Raw genomic sequence first — 22,647 nt, forward strand, 5'->3', positions numbered from 1 at the left:
GAAGAGCTCATCTGTGGAGAGAGAATAGCTTGGGAAGAGGACGTGGTCTTGGCTTGAGCTTCAAAGAGCATCTCATCTTTTTTTTTTTCAATTTTTCCAGGAAAGGGTAATTAGGTTTATTTATTTTAATAGAGGTACTGAGGACTGAACCCAGGACCTCGTGCATGCCAAGCACATGCTCTGCCACTGAGCTGTACCCTCCCCACAAAGGGCGTCTCATCTTTACCAGCCAGAGACGTGTCCAGTTTCCCACTACATTATCTTGTTGAATAATGTAGAATCTTACAATAACCCTGAAAGTGAGACAAAGCAAGTACTCTCTAATCTTATAGGTGGAGGAACTAGAGACTCAGAGGGCAAACGGCATCTGACAGTGGCTAATTGATGGCTGAGTGGAGGCGCAAACCCGCCTTCTGACTCCTGAACCCTGGGCGTCTCTGCTCGGAAGCCGACCACTGGGTTCCCTTAGGACTCCCGCCCACAAACACGTTTACTTTTTAAAGTTCCTGTTTTATGATTTTTGTACACTGTTAAGTTGTTATTTTAAAAAGTTGGAAAACATGGGAAAGCACAAAAAAGTCACTACGTGCAGTAATTTCATGCAGCTGTCCTCTGGCTGTCTGCATACATTCACACCCGGACACCTAAAGCTGTTCCTTTTGATATAATTTGTCTTACAGTGTACAATCCATTTTATGACCTGCTTTGAGAAGCTTAATGTATGGTGACCCTTTCCTCATGCCATTAAATAATGAGTAACTGGTTTTGAGTGAGCTGTTGGTCTGAGTCTTAGAAAAGCAAATAGAACAACTTGCCAGAAGCAAACAAGCCTTGTTGGGTGGATGACTTGCAGTACCACCCAGTGGCCTTTTCTCTTCTTACACACTTTTCATTGACCATATTTTCCTGCTTTTTGGAATGAATGGTGATGCAGGAACTAAAGTCTCGAGGTTTCCTGGCAATTTGCATTCCTTCCTGAAAAAAGGCCAGTAGCAGCTGGAGGTGCAGCTTGGCCTAAAGTTCTCATGGCAGAAGAGTTCAAGCTGGTCTCAAGGCATGTGATTTTGAAAAGTGTTCCTTTGTCAGGGAGGATGTTTCAGGTTACTTGCAGGCCAACCCAAACATTTTAAAATCACAATGAAACATACAGAAAGTGGACCAGCTGGATCCTGCAGCTCAGTGATGCCGAGGGCCAGGTCCTCTGGGTCTCTCTGCCTTGCCACGGTGAGGGCAGCATCCTAAGCTGGTCTCTTCATGTCATGGATGGTTGCCAGCAGCCATGCTTCATTGTCCACCTCCAGAGGGAAGGAGATCTGTTTCCCAAGTGTCTCTCTTAAGAGCCAGGAAGACCCCAGCAAACTAATTCTCGAATATCATTGGCCTCAATTTGCATAGACCCCCCCATCCCTAGTGTGACCAACACCGGCCAACAGGCTGGAGCGACCACGTCTGGTGTAGATGAACCCAATCAGGTGTAAGGAAATACAGAGCATTCTTCAACCTTCTAGTTTGCAACAGTGAGGTGGGAGTCAAAACCATATGAGCAAATGGGTGTCGGCGGTGAGGAAGTGGAAGTAAGACTGCAGCTTCCATGGTTCCTGTAACACAGCATCTTCCTTTGGCGGGGACTTCGATGAGGAAGAGAGTATATTGTGTATTGAGAAAATAACCCATTGTCCTCTGGCCTGGCCACAAATAATCCCTGGGGAGGGGGGCAGATTTTGGCTCTCAGATGGAAAATGTTTTTTCCTCCCTTTGTTCAGGAATCTAGGTCACTAGTCCATACTTATTATTAAAACAAAAATAAGTAATTAACCAAGAGGAGCCCATTCCAAGATGGCTGGAGGAGCATTAACACCGTGCGGTGTGGTCACGCGCATTGTAATAGAACCTGTAGCTGTGTCCCGGTTAGCGTTGTTGAGGAGGAAGTTATTTCCCTCTACCCTTCCAGGTTCTTCGGGCTGGCCTAAGAATTAAATTGACATGAGACAGATTAACAGGAGGAAGTTAAAAGTTTAATAACATGCACGTGCAAGAGACTCAGGAAAACTGAGAAACTCACCCAAATGGTCAAAACCCTCTTCTTAAATACCACCTTCAGTAAAGACAAAAGAGGATGCTGGGGGCAGTGGTTTGGGACTTCAAAGGGGAGGAAGGCAATTCACATAAAGATGGAAAAGCAGATTTTGGTAAACAAATGTTTGCTGGGCCAGCAGAGACAATGGGACTTGGAGAGGAATCTTAACAGACAAACAAATGTTTGCTGGGTTCCTCCCTGTCTGCTACACCAGTTGGCACAATAGTTATCTCTGGTGAGAGCTCCTCTCCTGGAGCAGGTCCCCATTCTACATTCTTTTAGGCAGTCTGGGGAGATAAACAGAAAGACTTCCTGAGACTTCTTAAAAATAATCAGCCTAAACTAATCCGCATGCCAAAGAGACACACTTTAGGGTCTAGTTTTGCTCCCCTGCAGCATCAAGAGTCAGCCTCCTGGGTTCAAACTCCAGCTGGTTCGGAACCCAGGATCTCTGGGCAAGGTCTTTAACCTCGGAAGGCTTGTTTTCCCCATCTGCTAAACAGGATAGTGACAGCACCTGTCTCAGGGTTGTTGCAAAGACTCGCCCATGGAGTGCATGCAGCGCCCTCAGCATTGATGCTGGTGTTTGTGTTATCAGCCGTGCACCCCTTTGAGCTTCACCAAACTCCACGTGCAGAGATGCTCGAACCACAGTTACTCCACTTAGATATTTTTTAAGATGCATTCTTTTCTTCCATGGCTAAAGCAGATAGATATACAGTGTATGCTGGACAGGCCACAGAACCAGCTGTTGTGATTAGCATAAAGTTTAAGTCAAATCATGTATGAGCCAGAATGACTTGCCCTTACCTCAGTATGTGAAAGCTTCCTCTGTCATCCTCTTTTAATGGCAAATATTTTGATAAAAAATACTGATGATCAGAATATTTGTCCCTCAACGCCAGAGTGGTTGCTGCCTGCCCTGGGCCCATCGTGTCCCTTGGTGCTAGGCAGGACAAATTGCAGCAATATGTTTTTGGTTCTGTCCCCTAAGGCAAAAGAAATAGAAGCAAAAACAAACAAATGGGACATAATTAAACTTAAAAGCTTCTGCACAGCAACAGAAACCATTGATGAAATGAAAAGACAACCTACTAAATGGGAGAAAATGTTTGCAAATGATGTGACTGATAAGGGGTTAATTTCCGAAATATATAAACAGCTCATACAACTCAACATCAAAACAAACAAACCAAACAACCAACCAATTGAAAAATGGGCAGAAGACCTGAAAACAGCATGGAGTTTCCAGAAATCCTCCTTTGGGTGTTTGTACGCATATTTCTTAGCGTTGTTATGGAGGTTGGACAGAGCACAGTTCCAGGGGTGTGTTCAGCACAGGCCACATAACATGTCATGTCTTTGGGTCTGGAATTTATGAGAGTAACTGGACAGTTCGGTCGGGTTCCTGAGTTCTGCCTTTCCAGGGCACGGAAGGACCCCCAGAGGTTCCTGGGAGGCCCAGCTGCTAGTTCTGGCCCTGGGAGCCTGGCTGGCTGGAGGAGGGCTGACTGAGGGTGGACCAGGGCCACACCTGTGGGCAAACAAGGGGGACTGGGGAACGAGCCAAAGCCAGACCGGCTGTGGCTCAGGGAGGAGATGACCCCAGGGGCTCCCTGCAGGTGCTGCTCACAGGCAAGGCAGACCCTACTGGAACTCCCAGTCTTGTTTTCTGAACCAGTGTGTGTGTCCCAGTCTTTGTGAAGAGAAGGCTCGGGCAGCACCCGGGAACGGCCCCTCCTGCCAGCCTCGACCCACGGCGACAGGGCTCGGGGGCGGGGCGGGGTGGGGTGGTTCCGAGTCTCGGACCGAGTCTCCTCTGGGTTGGTTCTCCTCTCCTTCAGTTTGGTCTCTTGTCTGGCAGTTGTTAATCACCAAGACGGCCCATGAGGCTGTCTTCTCATTTTATGAGAGAAGCAGGGCTGGGGACCAGTTTGCTGATAGTGACCCTGGCCAGAATGGTCCCTGGGCCCACCCCCTGGGTGAACCAGGAGAAGCCTGGGCCGGTTTCTGGAAGAGTGATGCAGCTTCCAGCTCTGGGTCTCGGACTCTGGGTTTTACCAGGAAAGCTGGATGGTGAATTTGGAGGACGAGCTTAGGTGGGGCTCTCCCAGGTGACTCCACCCCCACTGCTCTCACCGTGGTCTCCTAAACGTGAAGACTTTCCATTCCAGACAAGGGGGAAGGACACAGTCTCAATAAAGTATCATCCCTTAAAATTGATCAAATTTAGATATATGACTTGTTAATTTTGTTATTCTTATTTTCCACACAGTCTGATTGCCTGCTTTTTCTTAATTTCTGCAGGCTGGCGGACAAATACCACCTACGTTTGTGGATCACAGCTCTGCATGGCTTCACAGAGACGCAGATGAAAACTGCTCAGTGAGAATTTTGAAGCTATTTACTTAGGAGGAAAACTTAGGGGCTTCCTTTAACCTGAAATGGCCAGATAGAGTCTTTGGATTAAGAAAGCTCTACTTGAGGTCTTCCATATTCCTCAAGGTGATGGCGTGAAACCCACAAATTGGGAGGGGAGTTGCAGTCACTGTTCACGGGCCCTTCGGGAGTTTGTCAGCTTGTGGGATAGTTCATCACAGAATCCACTGGGTGAAGGATGAACGATTACCTGCCTGCCTGCCTGCAGTTACCTCCCACATGGTTCAGTAGAGTTTGAGTTCTCAGAATGCCGGGTGGGAAACCTCCCTCAGTTCCGGAAAGGAATCCCAAACCACGGCGTGGCCCTGGTGTCTGTGGCGGCAGGTTTGATTCAGGAAAGCAGGAAATTACATCCATTTTGTGAAATAGACACTTGCTTCATGCAAGGCTGTGTGCAGGGAGGCTGGCCTGGAGGGGAGGAGAGAGTGGTGTTGGGGGGCCGTATGACATCAGAGGGGCAGGTCTGATCTTGTCTTAACTGAGGTTAAGAGAGGACAAATGATTTTCCCGGGTCAGGCTGGGACCGAAAATTCAGCTTTCCTGTTTTCCACGCTGTTGTGGAACGTCTGCTAGCTCAGGGCTCCAGTGGGCCACCAGCTGGGCTGAGCGAGCCCTGTAGGGTTAGCGGGAGAGAATGGCGGGCAGGGGAACCATTCATGAAGGAGGGGAGGGTGGGCATGAGATGGTGGGGGGAAGAACAGGAGATGAGTGAGAGGCTGGCTCAGTACCCCCAGTGGGAACCTGAGGTTGTGGAACCGGTCAGGCAGGGCGGCCAGGCCACCTTCCCTCACCTTCCCTCTCCTTCCCCCGAAAGATTAAAGGCTCTGTGGCACGTGGGTGGACCAGTTCAGCCGCCAGAACCAGAGCATTCTGAAAAGCAACCCTATTCATGGACGTTGGCGAAAGCCCCGGACCGGTAGGGGCCAGGACAAGCCGGCTCCTTTCTCTCCTGGCCGGAGGTGTAAAACCGTGAAATGAAATGCGGGAGGCCCCTTCTGGGCGCCTCCAGCAGTGGGGCTGGGGGTACTCAGGAAACTTCGCATTGCTGAAAGGGCCGAGCGAGGCCATCACGATGTGCGTGTTCGGGGCAGGTGGACAAGCAGGCCTGTATCTGGATAGACTATTACAGTCCCCCATGCCATCCAACGCCATGCAGCATTTCTTGGATTTCTGAAATGCCTTGGTCAGTGACAAGAATCGCGCCTTGGTTTATCTGGTTTAATCCGGATCCCGCAGAACCCAACCAGGAGTGGACAGCCATGGGGAGGGGGATGTCTTGGAGACACCCCAACCCCCAATCTCAGGGGCGGGCTGGACCAGCACCCTCACCCCCCGGTTCCCTCTCTGTTCCAATAGCTTTCCAAATCCACTTGAGCATATCTGAAGAAATCCTGGGGGGAAGCTATAGACCCTCTCTAGGTCACAGAAGTTGGGGGCCAGGTATCCTGGAATAATCCTGGGTCCTTTGGTGCCCGTCTGGCAAATGCAAAGTGTGCTGTGTCCCCCTACCCAGCGAGGGGGTCTGGGAGCACTGTTCTTCAAAGTAGGTAGATGCTTATCTCATCCCCTGGCCATTGATTATGAGCTGGATTGTGCCCCCCATTCATACACTGAAGCCCTAACCTCCTCTGCCTGGGACTGTGGCTGTATTTGGAGACTGCGCTTTTTAAAGAAGTCGTTCAAGTAAGATGAGTTCATTAGGGTGGTCCCAAATCCACATCTGACTGGTGTCCTTATGAAAAGAGGAGATTAGGGCACAGACGTGCGCAGAGGAGAGACCATGTGAAGACACGGGGGGAGGACAACCGTCTACAAGCCAATGAGAGAGGCCTCAGAAGAGACCATCGCTGCTGACACCTCGATCTCGGACTTCCAGCCTCAGGACTGGGAGAAGACACGTTTCTTTATTTAACGCAGTCTGTGGTGCTTTGACCCACACACCATGTCTAGGAACACCTTAGTAAGTGGACAGGGCCCCCCCATCCCCCCACGAGCCCCTGGGCAGGTGTTCAGGTGTCAGAATGGAGCTTTATGTGGAAGGAGACAAGGTCTTCCTGACTCTCCCGATCGCCACTGAAAACCCACCTGTAGCCTGTCTCCTGGAGATGGGAAAGGATGAAAGCCTGTCCTGTGGCTGAAGTCCTTACATTTTGGGTCCCTTTGAAACCTGAAAACAAAAAATGGAGCCAGTCAGGCCACACAAAGCAGAGTGAACTTCTGCCCGCAGAGCTCAGGAATCTCTGGTCTTTTCAGAGCGGGCCTGGTGGCAGGGCTGAGTCTGTGGGGGACTGACTAACACAGGAGTCGGAGTTCTGGGTCTGGGCAGGAGGAGGGGCAGGGCTGGCCACCCTGAGCCTGAGCAGTCGGTCGGCCTGTGTCACCGCCGCTGGCTGGTGTCCAAGCTCGAGCAGGGTAATGACTGCGTGAGCTCCCCAGGGGGAAGAAACAGTTAAAACTCTGCAGCAGCTGCAGTCATCTGGGCATGGTTCCCTTGTCTGACTCGCAGCGGGATCCTGGGCCAAGGGGCAGACAGATGGACAGACAGCGAGCCTTCCACATGGCCGAGCTGGATCTGATGGCTCCAGGGCCACTGCCCAGGGTCCCCGCTCACCCGCTGACCACGCTCAGCCCAGACTCTGGGTTGGCCAGCCCGGGGGAAGGAGAGGACATGGGTCCCCCGGGGACCCCCCCGGAGGGGACAGTCTCTGCGTGGCCGGGCAGGCCCGGGGTGGAGGCGGAGGAGGAGGTCCTGTGTGACTTCTGCCTCAGGGCCAGCAGGGTGAGGGCCGTGAAGTCCTGCCTGACCTGCATGGTCAACTACTGCCCGGAACACCTGCGGCCGCACCAGGAGAACAGCAGGCTGCATGGCCACCAGCTGGCCAAGCCCGTCAAGGACCAGGACCTGCACGTCTGCCTGGCCCACCGCCGCCTGCTGGTCGCCTTCTGCTGCCCCAATGGGCAGTGCATCTGCCAGGAGTGTGGCCAGGGTGAGCACCGGGGTCATGCTGCGGTCTCCTTGGACGCTGCCCGCAGGGACAAGGAGGTGAGTGCTGGGGTCCACCCAAAAGAGAGAGGTGGGGAGACCCTGTGCCCAGGGAAACTGGAGTGGGTCACTCTGTCCCAGCTCGGTCCTGCTGTCCCTGTGCCCGCTCTGTCCGTGTCTGTCGCTCCTCTTCCTGGCAGTCTCCTGCTGTTTCTCACTTAGCTTTCGGTGACTGACCCGTGCTTGGGTGCGGGGCTGAGGGCAGAGGTGTTTCCCTCTGGCTGGATCTGGGTGGCAATGAATGAAATGCAAACTTCGGCAGAAATTCAAGAGCAAAGAACAAAACTTCCCCCTAATTTCTCTTCCCCGCTTTACCTGAAACGAGAGATCAGTAGACAGGGCCCCTCTGAGATACCGGGCGTGACATCCAAGGGCTTGAACAGTGTCGAGGTAACAGAGAATGGGAAACTTCCCTCCAGGTACAATGTCAAGGTTGGCTTACCTGGGGAAGTAAACCTCATCAGACAGATGTACCAGAAGAGACTGAGAAACACTGTTCTCCGAGCCTGTGACTTCATTCCCATCAGATAGGGAAACTGTTTCCAGAACAACTGGCTTTCCTTTGCCCAAAAGCCGAGAGCCTGAAGAAGCTCCCGGGCTCGGAGTCACTGGCTGTTTCTCATACGTTGACTTTCCAGGAGCACTTCTTTCTCAGTGGGGAGTGCAGTTGACTTTTGTCCCATGCGTCTTGTGTTCACACTCCCTGCAGCTCCCAGTTGGCACTGACCATGGCCGCCGGGGCCCGAGGCAGCTTCTGGGCCAAGGGACCCTGGGCCGCTGAGGAAGGAGCTTTCCAAGGACAGGCTACTTGCCAGGGTCCCTCCTCCATGCCCTCCCTTGGATTTCATCCAGTGTTAGTGGGAATTCTTCTGGAAAGCTCTGTGTTCCAGGTGCCAATGAGTCACGTTTTCCAGCTCTACAGTCCCCTTGCTAACTGTTCCCAGCACCTCCAAGGTCGGGGAATGTCCGGTCAGGAGAGCAGGTCACTGCCACCCACCCCCCACACTCACAGCCGAGATGAGACTCTGGGTCATCAGACAGGTGAGAGGACAGCAGCCCGGGTCCTTGAGGAAATCCACCTTCGTGGAGCGTTGCCAGCTGCTAAACGCTTTCCGTGGGTTTCCCCATCCAGTCCTCGAATGACTCAGTGAGGTGGTGACTCCTCATCTTCACTGCGTTTGTCCAAACTCCTGCAAACGGCTAAGTCAGGAAGTGAGGGATGGAAGCTTCTGGAAAGCCGCCCACTGGAGGAACACAGGCAAAGACCCCAAGATCACGGTATTATAGCCTTACTTTTTGTTTGTTCTTTTGCACACAAAACCTGCCACTCTTAGAGTAGCAAGATAAAGGCAAAGTGTACTGCTCTTCCCTTATTCAGGGTGTAATATCTGAATTCTATGATATGTAACTGGAAAAGGGATGTGTGCACACATTGAGAAACTATCTCTGTGAAATCCTGCAATGGATTTTACCCAGAAAAGGTCCCCCTCCTGCCCTGGGTGTCCCATCCCCCTCCTCAGAGGCAAATGCCACCATTTACAGTTTCTTCTGTCTCTCAGAAATTCTGTGCCTGTGGTGGCACAGGTACAACGTGAATTTGAAACGTAGTGGAAGCTGGTGCATGACGGAGACTGAGGGTAACTGTAACTTTGAACAGGGGGACTTGTGTGGAACCCCAAACTCAGACATCTTAGGAGAGCTGTGTGTGGGGAAGCACAGACAACTGGGTACCGGCCCTCAGGTGGTTTGGTGCTGAACGCACTCGAGGTTATAGGTTCAATGCAGTAGCTCTGTGCCCCAGGTCCCTGGAGCTGGCTCAGGTCACAGCCTCTGCTCGCTGGTCTGCCTGTGAGAGTTCGTGCCTTTCCATCCTGTCTCCTTGCTTTCTATGCGGGGAGTAGGTACGCTCTGTAAGTATAGCCAGGCTCTAGATGGCCCTGCCCCATCTTTGGAGCCCAAGAGACCAGCTCAGAAGACACAGTTGATGTATGCGACAAGGCTACACCTGCCACCAGGGCTATTTTGCAAGTTTTGTTAGACATCAGTAAGGCTCCAGAAACTCAGTCTTTCCTCCAGCCAGCCCAGACCTGCTGGAGCTGCTTGCTGAAGGTCACTGTGGACCGCGTTAAGGGCTGGTTACTCAGGCAGGCCTGTCGTGCAGTGGGGACTGAGACTGGAGGGGTCAGCCGTGAGGACACAAGCAGCTGGGACCCTGCATCCAGTCCGCAGAGCAGCCGATCGCTCAGCTCGCTGACTGAGCCCCTTCAGAAGCCCCACGCTGTCTCACGGGGCCAGTGGGCAGACCCTCTGTTTGGATCTGGGCATTCTGGGTGTTCTTTGCTTGTTTGTTCTGTCTGCTGGGCTTCCAGAGCCCAGCTCTCCCCAGTGGGGACTCAGCTCTTCCTCCTGCCTAGGCCAGCTTCCTGGGGCCTCTTAGCATTTTTTGTTAATTGAAATACAGTTGATTTACAATGTTGTGTTAGTTTCAGGTGTACAGCATAGTGACTCAATTATACACACACATATATTCTTTTTCAGATTCTTTTCCGTTGTAGGTTATTACAAAGTATTGACTATAGTTCCCTGTGCTGTACAGTAGGACCTTGTTGTTTATCTATTTTATAGTGGATCATATGGTAACTCTATTTTTAGTTCTTTAAGGCACCTCCATACTCTTCTTACTGGCTGGGGCCCCTTAGCTTTTAAGAGTGGCTCGTCTTAACTCCTCTCGCCTTCCCTGACCTCAGGCTCACTGCCGTGGAAGTGAGGCTGTGTGTGTGCGTGTGCATGTGCTTTGGGAAATTTGCACTCCTTCTGTGACTGCCTTTCTGTTTATTCTGACCCATGAATTGCATGTGACTCATTCCTGTTCCTCGTCAAGTTTTTCAAACATCATCGAGCGTTTCCCACGGGCTAAGTGTGAGGCTTCCCTGCCTGTCTCAGGGAGTGTGGGCTCGAACCAGGAAGGCCGGGCAGGTCCCTGGTTCCCGGGGTTCCACAGGGCTGGGGACACAACTGTCCTGCCGCGTGTTCCGAGGAGGGAGGCCCCACAGTCAGGCCAGGGCGGGGATCTTGGAGAGGGAAGACGTGAGCTGGGCCCTATCTGAGATCTTGACGTCCATGTGTGGCGGGTCATTGTATCCAACCTCAGCATTCATTCCAGAAGGTTCGGGACTGGGTGCTGACTGCAGACCCAGTCCCCAGACAGAGCAGGGGCCAAGTTCTGAGAGCCACAAGGCATCAGGGTTCGGGGAGCAGCTAACCAGCACTGTTCATGGCCCATTGGCTGCCAAAAGGCGGGTGCTCTGAGGCCATTCAGGAAAAGGATTTCCCCTAGAATTTCTGAGGAATGCCTTGGACTCAGTGTTATGTAACCTTGTTTTTCTCTTCTTTCTTTTTTTTTTTAAACATTTTTTTTGATTTATAATGATTTTACAATGTTGTGTCAAATTCCAGTGTAGAGCACAATTTTTCAGTTATACATGAACATATATATATTCATTGTCACATTTTTTTCTCTGTGAGCTACCATAAGATCTTGTATATATTTCCCTGTGTTGTACAGTATAATCTTATTTTTCTATTCTACAATTTTGAAATCCCAGACTATCTCTTCCCACCCTCCGCCCCCCTGGCAACCACAAGTTTGTATTCTATGTCTGTCAGTCTATTTCTGTTTTGTATCTATGCTTTGTTTTTTTGTTTGTTTGTTTTGTTTTGTTTTGTTTTGTTTTTAGATTCCACATATGAGCGATCTCATATGGTATTTTTCTTTCTCTTTCTGGCTTACTTCACGTGGAATGACATTCTCCAGGAGCATCCATGTTGCTGTAAATGGCGTTATGTTGTTGGTTTTTATGGCTGAGTAGTATTCCATTGTATAAATATACCACATCTTCTTTTAACCTTGTTTTTCTTACACATTCTCCTGGGCTGTAAGTGTTTCAAGAGCAGGGAGGGTCTTATATACTGGACTGGCACATAGTGGGTTCTGACCAGTGACCGAGGAACAGAGTCGGCCCGGGGAGGGGTAACTCTAGCGTTCCCAGAGCAGGCTCTCCAGAAGGGAAACACAAAGGAAGTGACACCAACTGGGATTTCCTCTCTTCTCACTCCCTTTGCTGTTCCTGACCTGGCCACCAACCTCCGGGTGCCCCTCTGCCCTGGAGGTAGAAGCAAAAACGATTCTGCTGACATACCTTGTGGCACCAGAGGAGACTCTACACGGTGTGATGAGGGTCATAAAGCCAGCGGGTGGCAGGTGTTTGGACCTCAATGCCATGGCTTTTATACAACATCTGTTGTTACCCTGCTGACGCAGGCAGGACTCTCCGTGCCCTTCGATGTGGAGCCGTCCCCGCTCATTGGCACTGCTGTCCTTTGGTGCAAGGCCCGCCCTGGCCTGAGGTGTGTGCACTGCTGAAGTCCTGGGAAACCCCAGAGCCAGGGTCGGAGACACCCCATCATTTTCTGGGAACAGGAATAACTGGAGATACTGATCTCCCAAAGCGGCCCCACCTATTGTGGTAATGGGGAGTGCCTGCTCTTGGGGTGACTCACTCAGAGGTCGCCATCAGACTCCGGAGTCCTTTTCTCCTTTTATGGCATCTGCAGACAGAGGGGAGACGCCCCCTCACTGGACACTGTCTGGGGGTCCCTGGATCATGCTGGGCCGGTCGCTTCAACATGCTCTCACAGCCACGCTTGCTGCTGCTGGGGTTCTGCTGTGTCTTCCATCTCCTTCGAACAAGAGTTCATGTTTTCCCACTACCATGAAGCAGGTCACTGGGCGGGCCTTTTAGACAGACCAAGACCCCACAATTGCCCCCTAATAGGCCAGGCCCTGCTGCCTCCCCTGCCACCCACTTCCGGGCACCAAACCTCAGGTCTCTAGGTGGGAGGTCACCCGGGCTCTCTCTGCCCTGATTCAGTGCCCCAGGGCCTGAGCAAGAGTTACCTGCCTTCTGCAGGGTGAGGCGGATCCGCGCCTGCCTGGGCTCCCTCCGGAGACTGGGATTCCCGCAGGCTCCAGGGGGAGGAGGGGAGCAGCCCTCGAGTTAGGGCTGCTCGTGCACAGCGACTCACAGTCGAGCGCACATGCACGCTGCTGTTAAAGGGGTGAAAGCTCTGCTCTGTGCTGCTGCGGCCTTGTGTCCTCCGCAGCCAGGAAGGTGACGGGGCCTGAAAGTCTGCAGAGGCTTGGGTTTCGTGCCTTGGCAGGCTTCAGAAAGTGCTCAGGGAGCCCTAGGAGGCAAGACAGGAGATGGGTGGTGGGGTCCGAGCAGGTGAACCCAAGGTTCTCGGCAGACACTGGCCTCGGCCGGGAGGGTTCGCTCCGCCGGCCTCCAGGAGAGAGAGGGTCCCTGATGGAAAGCAGCCAGGGGATGCCGGTGACAGTGTCGATGCGATAAGGGCACCGCTGATGTTGATTACACTTACAACATGCCCGCCACTGTCCAGAGTTCCTGTAAACACGCATGGTCTCATCCCGTCCCCAGTGACCCCGTAAATTAGGCCCTTTAGCGTCTCCCCATTTCATGGTTGGAGAAATGGAAGTGTGGAGGCGTTAAGGTGATTTTTGCAAAGTCTCAGCTGCCAAGCGGAACCTGTGTGATCCCTTGCCCCAGTTCCACGCCTGCGCTGTTCTGAGGCTGGAAGGCCGGGGTTCAACTCCACTGACAACTGCGTGACCTTGGATAGGTGGCCCCATTTCATCACCCGTGAAATGGAGGTGATGGATTTACGCACCCTGGGCATGGTTGGGATGATACATGGTAATGCACAGAGATGTCTAGTGATGACCAGCGCAGCGCAACAGCTGGTGCAGCCGAGCTCAGCCCCGGAGGGGACCCTCTGTGCCTCTGCTGAGGGCTCTCCAAGCTGCCTTCTGAGAGCAGCTTCTGAGGCAGACTAAGATGGACAAGGGGCGATGGTGCTGTTGCCCCTGGGATCCCTCCCCATGCCCTGGGCTCCCTCCTCTGTAATGCTGTCCTTTCCTCTTCCCAGGTGGAGCTTCGGGGCACCCAGTTAGACCTGGAGCGGAAGCTCCAGCTGAATGAAAATGCCATCGCCAGGCTCCAAGCCAACCATAAATCTGTCTTGGTAAGGCTGGCCGGGCTCCCCTGCTGGGCTTCAGCACACCTGACTGCTGCTGCGCACTCAGCCAGGCGCCCCCGGGTTGGGTCGTAGGACGGGGCGCAGCCGTGGGGATCCCTGCCTCACCCCTGCTGAGGGACCGGGTAGAATGAAGGTTAAAAGAGCAGGCTCTGGAGACAAGAACTGGGCCCAGCTGTGTGGCCTGGGGCAAAGCACTTAACTCAGTGGTGCTTCAGCTTCCTTACCTAAGAAATGGGGCCCATGATGGTGCAGTCGTCCCTTGGTCTCCACGGGGACTGGTTCCAGGACAACCCCAGCCTCCACCATGGTGCCAAAATCCACGGATGCACGGGTCCCTTATATAAAGCGGCCTCGTATTTTCATGGAACCTGTCACATCCTCCCAGATACTTTAAACCACCTCTGGGTTGCTTATAATAGCTGATCTAATGTAGACACTGTGTAAATAATTGTTGGCTTGGCAAGTTTGAGTTTTGCTTTTTGGAACCTTCTGGTATATTTTCCCCCAAATATTTTCCAGTGGTTGGTTGAATTTGTGACTGTGGAACCCAGAGATACAGAGGGCCATCTGTACCTACCTTTTTGAGGTTGCCATGAGATAATATGTATGCAGTGCTCAGAACAGTGCCTGGCACATGATACACACTGTGTGGCTGTTATTTGTTACTATTTTATGTAATTAAAAAAGTGACTAGACAGGCAGCAGGACTCCAAGAGGAACAGAAAACGGCACCTGGAGGGGCCGTTCAGAGAGCTCTTGGATGGAATGGGCGCGGGGGGCATTGCGGGAGACTGAGGCAGGCCGAGAACGGGCCCTGGGCTGTGGAGCGGGGTGGAGGGAGTGCGAGCACAGGAGATGGTACCCAGGACCTTGCCATGAAGCTTAACAATGTCATTTCGAACTGGACACTGTCGGGGGAGCTGTCAGCACCAGGACTTAAAGCCGCCACAGAGAGAAGGAAACCGTTTAAAACTCGGATTGATGATCTAAATATGATATGCCTGAAAGCATTTACAAGGGATGTTCACCCTGTGAAAGGGCTGAATCCCACATGCACAGGTGCCATTGCGCGGACTCTCAGTATGGATCACGTGGAGCTTGTTTTATACACTTTTGAATGTAGCAGTCCATTCCACACAGGTGTGCTTGGTCTGAAATCCTCAGGTGCTGTGGTCACCTGCACACGCCCTAAACATTTTGTGCCTGGCCCGGACACCGTAAGATTAGACGTGCTTTTGGCACAGATAGATCCAGTGGGCAGTTTAACTGGCATAATGAAATGCAGAGATAGGCGAATTCGTGCTGCTGATTGGTACAGAGAAGCCAGATTATTAATGTACCACAAGAAATATAACTATCAAGTATACTGCATGCACACCTTGCCCCGGTAGGAAAATCAATTTCAGAAACTCAAAGAGCAGCCCGACTGTCAGAGCTGGACCCAGAGGTCAGATAACTCACTCTCCCCTCAGATGGATGAGGGACTAAGTTAATGATTGGTAAAGAGTTACTTACAGCCTGGAGAGTCCATCCTCTTTTCCCGGGAACCCAGGATTCATATGAGCATGAAGTCTTCCATTTATGATAGAAAATTGCTCCCCAATATGCAGGTTTCTCAGGTTTGCTTTGAGACAGCTGGATGCCTGGCTCACAGGCTTTTCCCTGCCCACCATCCCCCAGGTATCAGTGTCCGAGGTGAAGGCCGTGGCTGAGGAGCAGTTTGGGGAGCTCCTTGCTGCCATGAGGAAGGCCCAGGGCGACGTGATGCTTTTCTTGGAGGAGAAGGAGCAAGCGGCTCTGGGCCAGGCCAACGGCATCAAGACCCACCTGGAGCACAGGAGCGCGGAGATGGAGAGGACCAGGCAGGAGCTGGAGCGGATTTCTGCCATCGGCAACACTGTGCTGTTCCTGGAGGTACTGTCAGCCATGCCGCGGACGCCAGGGGACACCCTCTGCTTGGAAGGGGACTGCTCCTTGATAAATGGGGTGCACAGGGAGTTCTGGGACAGAGGGAAGCAGGTCTTGACTCGGCAGAGGACAGGAGGACCGGAGGGAAGGCTTCCCAGAGTGGGGCGGCAGGAACCGGGTCGTGGAAGATGAGTCACATCCCAGGAGAAGGAACCGCGTGTGCAGAACCAAGGCAGAGAGGTTTGTGAAAGCACAGCCGATCTGGGGAGCTAAGTGGCTTTCACAGGATGGGGTGGGGGGTGCCGGGCACAGAGTGAAGGGAGGTGAGGCTGGCAGGGCCAGGCAGGTGTCTGGCTGCGAGAGAAGTTTGTTCATCCTGAAATGAAGCTGCAGCAGCTGGGGGAGGACGTCAGATGAAGAATGATGAGCTCAGGTCTGTGTGCTCCACAGACCACCCCGACTGCTGGGCAGAGGCTGGCCTGCCTGGGGTGAGAATAGTCCTGCTGCCTTTCAGAGAGGGGTGCGTGTGCTGGGTGACTGAGGAGTGACTGAGGACGGCCCAGTAGAGGAGACGGGGGCTTTCATTACACGTGCTGTTCGTTGTAGGTTAAGCCACATGCCCTCAGAACCAGACCCGAAGGACACGAACCTGCAGGGAAGGAAACTAGGTTGTGAATTCCATCATCCTGGGTCCATCGGTAGAGCGCTGTGTAGTTTTTGGCAAGACGCTTAACCTCTCTGGGTCTCAAATTCCTCATTTATCAAACAACCAAGGCAGAGTCAATCATTTCCGAGGCTCCTTCAGCTCTAATATTCCTAAACACAAATAATTTTGGATTGTATGTTCGAAAAAATTCCCTTCTAGTTACAACAAAATGTTTGTTGTGAAAAAAACACTTGGAAAATACAGAAAAATATGAAGGACCACAATCCACACTCCCACCACCCAAAAATAAGCATCGTTAACCTTGTAATGACTAGGAGAAAGAGCAGCAGGCAGAAAGGGAGACGGAAACACTGAAGGATGTCCTGTTCCTTCAGCTTTCAATATCAAAGCAAAGGAAATATGTCATGCATTTCCGCAAAGAGTATATAAATAATTTCTCCTTATTTTTTCATCTTTTGTAACTTTAACATAAAAAATCTAACAAAAACATATTTTAGTACAGGATAACTTAGTTCAATTAAACATAACTTCTTTTTCCCTCAATTTGCAGCCATTGGAAATGACCACATGTATTGTCCACCAGTAATTTGAAGTGTTACTTTTATCATATACGGTGCTAAATCTATATACAGCCTTAAAATGTTTATTTTTCTATCACGTCTCTGCCTTGGACTTTTTCTTCCATTAATCTAACCATTTTAGTACAACTGTTTCCATCACTAAGTTTTCTGCTGTATCCAGTCTGCAATTCAGTGCTTCAATTGCCTTTGAATTTTGATAACATGTTACATCTAAAAGCAGACTATCCTGATCACTGCCGAGTTTTGAAGCATAAACGGCTTAGTGTGAAAAAGCATTTCAAACTCCAAAGCACAGAACAAGAATTAGGGAAAACTCTGTATCAGATTGAGCCTGGAAGAAAAAGGCAGCAAACTTTCTTGTCCGAGGATTTGTCTGCGATCTTCCAAGTGCTGCACCAGCTCCTCCATCCCAACCGTGGCTTGTGTTTAAGTTATTACAAAAAAAGTACTGAAGGAATGAATGTTGCAGGACTGCTCCCTGCATCTGGGCTGTTGGCATAGCATTTTGTTCTTTGGTTCCCTGTCTGGGTTGTGCGTTGCAGCTGTTCTTGGTGTCTAGTATCCTTTGATTTTTATTTATTTATCTATCTATCTATCTATCTATCTATCTATCTATCTATCTATCTATCTATCTGTCTGTCTGTCTGTCTATCTATCTATCTACTTTTGGGGCTTGTCTGATATTTTTTCATTCTTATTTTTAATTGAAGTGTAGTCGATTTACAATGTTAGTTTCAGGCGTACAGCAAAGTCTCCTGATTTTTAAAAGCCCACTTTCCCAGTTTAAAAAAACAAATAAATGCTTCCTATGTTGTCAGACACTGAACTGGACACATAACCTGCACTCTCTTTGTGAAGCGCATGTTACCAGGAGCCCATTTTACAGATGTGGGAGGTTAACATTGAGGAGGGCTGCCTGGATTAAGGAATGCAGATGCCAGGGCAAGTGCTGCTGTGTTTCCTTCCCCACAGGAGTACTGCAAGTTCAAGAACGCGGAGGACTGCGCCTTCCCGAGTGTTTACATCGGACTCAAGGACAAGCTCTCCGGCATGCGCAAGGTCATCGTGGACTCCACCGCGCACTTGATCCAGCTGCTGCAGAGCTACAAGGAGAAGCTCCAGGAGAGCTCCAGGGAGGGTGAGGAGCCATGCTCTGTGGTGTCTCCGAGCGGTCCATGGGGGAAGTGAGAGAGTCGGGGCAGGGCAGAATTGGGACGGGGGGCCTCATCTTCAAAGCCATCCTTCTGCTAGACCGTGGTGCTAACAGACACTTACCTTGATGATTTTATTTTACCATGGAGACCCAGAGAACGTGATTTAGTCACATCATGCGATTGGCCGGCATCTCCAGGACTAGTTTCTGAGGTTGCTAATGCCTGTCCTTTCAAGTGAAGTCCAGGTCAGGCTGGCACCTTTCCTCAGCGTGTGTTACTTCATGGGCCACTGAGCAGGGTTCTCTGAGACATGACTGGTCTCCAGCCCCGTCTTCCCACTGGAAGCCCAGGGAAGAGTGGTGGTGGTGGGGCCCGGCTTCTTCGAGTCCCCTGCCCACCTGGACAGGTGTGCACTCACAGCTCTTGATTTTCTAGAGGAGTACGACATCAGGACTCAGGTGTTGGCTGTCACTGAGCACAGACATCGGACCTCGAAGCCCAAGCCCCGCACCAGACAGCAGTTCCTGCAGTGTAAGTTGTGAGCAGCCCCTCCCCAGGCTGGCGGTCCGAGTGACGCTTTGGAAGCCAGCACGCCCCCCTCACGTAGCTTTCAGGCTCTTGCAGCCTCAGGTCCAGCCTTAAGTGGCACACTAAGACAACACTAATTTAAACAGATTTTGAACTTTTTATCTTGAGACAGTTTCAAACTTACAGAAACACTGCCAAAGCAGCACCAAGAGCTCCCATACACCTTTCACCCAGCGTCTCCAAACATTGGCACTTTATGTAACTACAAGGTGTGGCCCCAAACCAGGAAATGAATAGCACTGCTGCAGGGGTGTTACCCCCACCCGTGGAATTGAGTCAGGTTTCACCATGTGTTCTTACTAATGTCCTTTTTCTGGCCAGAAGTCCGATCCAGGGTCAGAGATGTTTCCTTGTCTCCTTGGCCTCCTCCAGTCTGGGTCCAGTCCCTTTGTCTGTCTTGGCCCTTTTGAAGATCCTGGCTAGTTACCAAATGGCTCCCTTGTAAGTCTGAAGTGGCCAGAATCGCCCAGCCCATTGTTCTGTCATTGTGTGGGCTTGTCCCAGTCCGTTAGCATTTTAAAAAAGGCTGTGTTTCTAATCAGCACTTTGTTATGGTTAACAAGGCGGGAGGTTCAGTTCCTCGTGGAAGGATGGCATCTCTGCTGCCAAGGCCATTTTTGGGCCACGTGGCTACTTTGTCTCTTCGGCATGTGCCATTGAGCCCTGCTTCTGCTTGTTTTCGGGGGGTGACCGCTGACGGGCTGACCCCTGAACCCCCTCTGCTCCGGTTATGACGTGATGGCCACTTCCTGTTCTTGCCACAGCTCTGCATTTTCCCCAGGACCTCTGGGCTTCTCCACAGTTTTTAAAAACATTTATCCTTTCCTGCTTCCTGACAGACGCACATCTATGTTTTGCAAACAGATAACAGTTAACACGAGGAGCTAGACACCCCTTATTCTTAACATTAAAATAAAAATGAAACACAGCCTTTTTCAAACACGATGGTAACTTTTCTTCTTTGAGTATTGCTACGGACTTTTAGCCTCTTTTGGACTCAGAGTGTTTCACGGGTCCAAGTTCCATCAAATTGTCAACGTGACCAGTGGGGAGCCACTTGTCAGCCGCCTCTTTGTCCTCTGAGCGTTGACATTCTGCCCTTGGCATTCTTCAAAGTATCATGGCGTTCTGGCACTAACCGAGTGTCCCCGACTCATTCTGGTTTTCTCGACCCAGGGCATGGCATCACATACTCTGTAAGGAGTCCTGAGTCCCCTTAGATGTGAGAGTATTCTCGTGCTGACTCACAGGGCCAGTGTTCACTGAGCATCTTCCTGGAGCTAGAAGCCCAGGGTAGAGTCCTGGATAGAATGTGGAGCTTACAGAGTAGAAGGAGGACACGTGTGAAACACATGAATAAGTAATTACACATCGTGATGAGTACCACGCAGTTCAGAGGGCGGGGTGCTCTGCGACGCAGTGATGGGGTGGTGGCCTCCGAGGAGTGACTCACAGCAGCAACCTGAACGGATCAGTTGGGATCTCTCAGACTCGGTTGGGGCGATGGCCCCATCATGGAGGGAAGAGTCTGTGCCAAAGCCTGGAGCCGGTTCAGGATTGGGTGGGTCTGAGGTCAGGGGGCTGGAGCGTGGAGGTCAAGGGGGAGAGGGCAGGAGACAAGGCTGGAGATGCAGGCAAGGGCCAGTCCCCAGGGCTGTGCAGGCCAGAGTTGGGGGTCACTGCTTTATCCCAAGGGCAGGGGCACCATCAGAGGCGACATGTAGGCCGGGTGACATGATTTAGCCCACAGCACCCTGCTCCACCAGGGAGAAGGTGTGGGGTGCAGGAGATGGAGCTGCTGTGCTGGCTGGATGAGACTTGGCAGCGGCTTGGATGGGGGTGAAGTGGTCTGCTGATTGGGTGGGACCCAGGGCTCAGCTGCTTGTGTATGTGGCAGGGAGGGACCAAATGAGGGAGGATTAGGACAAAAGAAATGTCAAAACTGACTTCGAGGGTGGCTTGAGCAGCTGGGTGCATGGGGGTGCTAATGTCCTCTGGGACCAGGAAGAGAATATGTTGGGGGGACTGTTTGAGGGGAGGGACTGTGTGTGGGGGAGTCTGCCCCATGCCAAGCAGTTCTCCACCAGCTGGGCATCCTACAGTCGAGCTCAGTTCTGACACCATCTCCCTGGACATGGACCCCACTAGACCCCCCCAACCCCCTCAGATGCCAGTCCCAAGCAGTAGGTCCCCAGGTGGCCCACACCTTCTGCCTGACTTGGCTGAAGTCAGAAGTCCCCAGGGCCCACCTGGAAGCTCTCCAAAGCCCTGCTGTTGGGGTTTTGTGGTGGCTTCCTCACGCAGGCACCAGTGGCCATTAATGCCAGTCCCAGCCCTTTTCCTTTCTCAAGAGAGTGTTAGGACTGGGGACCCAAGTTTCTAGTCATGACTTGGTCTTTCTGGTGACCAGCCAACCCCTCCAGGAGCCCACCTGGAGTTGCCTCAGTAGAACAAAAGACACTTTTATGACCCAGGAAATGGCAAGGGTTTCAGGAGCTCCGTGTCAGGAACTGAGGTCAAAGACCAAATATTAGATGCTCCCAGGGGTCTTGTCACTCAGGAATGAATTGCAAGGTGCTCTGTGCTGGGAACGGGCTGCAGAGACCAGATACGTGTTTCTCGTTGTCAATCACAACATCACACTTGTGTTCTGTTTTCTGGTTTTCACTCGCCTCTTGCCCGGGGCGGGGACCACGGCTGGGTAGACGGGGACCAGGAGATGGATGTGTTCGCGGGCTCTGGAGGCCGGCTGGCTTCGAAGGGCTCAGTCCGAGCTGGCCATCGGTCCCTGACCTTCTGTATGCCCTCAGATGCCTGTGATGTCACCTTCGACCCCGACACGGCACACAGGTACCTCCGGCTGCAGGAGGACAACCGCAAGGTAACCAACACCACGCCCTGGGAGCACCCCTACCCGGACCTCCCCAGCAGGTTCTCGCACTGGCGGCAGGTGCTGTCCCAGCACAGCCTGTACCTGCACAGGTACTACTTCGAGCTGGAGCTCTCCGGGGCCGGCATCTACGTGGGCCTCACCTACAAGGGCATCGACCGCAAGGGCGAGGAGCCCAACAGCTGCATTTCTGGAAACAGCTTCTCCTGGAGCCTCCACTGGGATGGGAAGGAGTTCAGGGCCTGGCACAGCGACACGGAGACCCCGCTCAAGGCCAGCCCTTTCCAGAGGCTGGGGGTCTACGTGGACTTCCTGAGAGGGGTCCTCTCCTTTTACGGCGTGGAGCCCGACGCCATGACTCTGGTCCACAGGTTTGACTGTAAGTTTTCCGAGCCCGTCTACCCCGCCTTCTGGCTTTCCAAGAAGGAAAATGCCGTCCGGATCGTGGATCTGGGAGAGGAGCCCAGGAAGCCAGTGCCGGCCTCGCTGGAGGCTGCACCCTAGACTCCGTGTCCCAGACTCAAGCTGACCACAAAGACGGGGCGGCAGCTTGGCTTTTATGGCTGGCTGGGGGTACAAAGTCCCGGCCAGCTGGTGGTAGCTGGCTTTAGAAGTCATGGGGGTCCCAGAGCAAGGGGAGGGGTCTCTGGCCACTGCCCTGGGCTCCACGCTTCACTGTCTTCTGTGTCGGTTGTAACCCTCGGGGCCCCAAGTCCTCCCATCCTTTTCCAGCGATGCTCTCCTGCCTGCTCACGTGAGCGGCACACTGTGCCCAGAGCTGGCAGCCGGGCATCTTCACAGCCATCAGACACCGCAGAGGAGGCACAATAAATCGCTCACTTCACCTCTCATTCTCCACGTCCCAGACTCTATTCTGAGTACTTCCCCTGCATCCGCGGGTGGAACCCCCAGAGTGGCCCCCCCGGGGTGGGGTAGATGTTCGCATGTCCCCACTCTGTGGATGAGGAAGCTGTGGTCTAGTGTGTGCAGGGAGGGGGGTGGTTTACCTGCTCAGGGTCACTGTGGTCACACAATGAGTGAGCGGCAGAGCTGGGATTCAAACCTGGGGGAACTTTAACTACCACTCACCCTGCCCTTCCCCTCAGGTCACGGGCATTATGTGTAGGGGATCATCACATCATGAACCACAGATGTGGGGGTGGGGTGTCTCACACCCTCGATC

General features: G+C 52.3%; 1 protein-coding gene and 1 long non-coding RNA gene across 3 annotated transcripts; one reads left to right on the forward strand and one right to left on the reverse strand.

The window, feature by feature from the left end:
- Positions 1–559: 559 nt before the first annotated feature.
- LOC140692816 (uncharacterized) lies at positions 560–8,207 on the reverse strand. Its single transcript, XR_012068418.1, has 4 exons — positions 7,875–8,207; positions 6,602–6,683; positions 2,888–3,066; positions 560–1,966 (listed from the first exon to the last, which is right to left on the reverse strand). It is a non-coding gene; the product is annotated as an uncharacterized lncRNA (long non-coding RNA).
- On the forward strand, positions 6,746–22,374 carry LOC140692814 (tripartite motif-containing protein 16-like protein). 2 transcript variants are annotated; one of them, XM_072957085.1, is made up of 6 exons: positions 6,746–7,559; positions 13,566–13,661; positions 15,357–15,590; positions 17,805–17,970; positions 18,422–18,517; positions 21,385–22,374. In XM_072957085.1, the coding sequence occupies exons 1-6, from the start codon at positions 6,999–7,001 to the stop codon at positions 21,966–21,968; spliced, it is 1,737 nt and encodes a 578-aa protein (XP_072813186.1). In that variant the 5' UTR covers positions 6,746–6,998; the 3' UTR covers positions 21,969–22,374. The 2 variants fall into 2 exon arrangements, with proteins under 2 accessions (XP_072813186.1, XP_072813187.1); XM_072957086.1 differs by lacking the exon at positions 13,566–13,661 and having other exon boundaries at positions 21,385–22,373.
- The last annotated feature ends 273 nt before the right edge of the window (positions 22,375–22,647 follow it).

Source organism: Vicugna pacos, unplaced genomic scaffold, assembly GCF_048564905.1.
Source record: "Vicugna pacos unplaced genomic scaffold, VicPac4 scaffold_18, whole genome shotgun sequence".
In the NCBI taxonomy this organism is placed as follows: domain Eukaryota; kingdom Metazoa; phylum Chordata; class Mammalia; order Artiodactyla; family Camelidae; genus Vicugna; species Vicugna pacos.

Coding starts and splice junctions, on each gene's coding strand:
- LOC140692814 (XM_072957085.1), top strand. CDS start 6,999: ATGGTTCCCTTGTCTGACTCGCAGCGGGATCCTGGGCCAAGGGGCAGA. Junction 13,662..15,356: donor CCAACCATAAATCTGTCTTG/GTAAGGCTGGCC, acceptor ACCATCCCCCAG/GTATCAGTGTCCGAGGTGAA. Junction 18,518..21,384: donor CAGACAGCAGTTCCTGCAGT/GTAAGTTGTGAG, acceptor GTATGCCCTCAG/ATGCCTGTGATGTCACCTTC.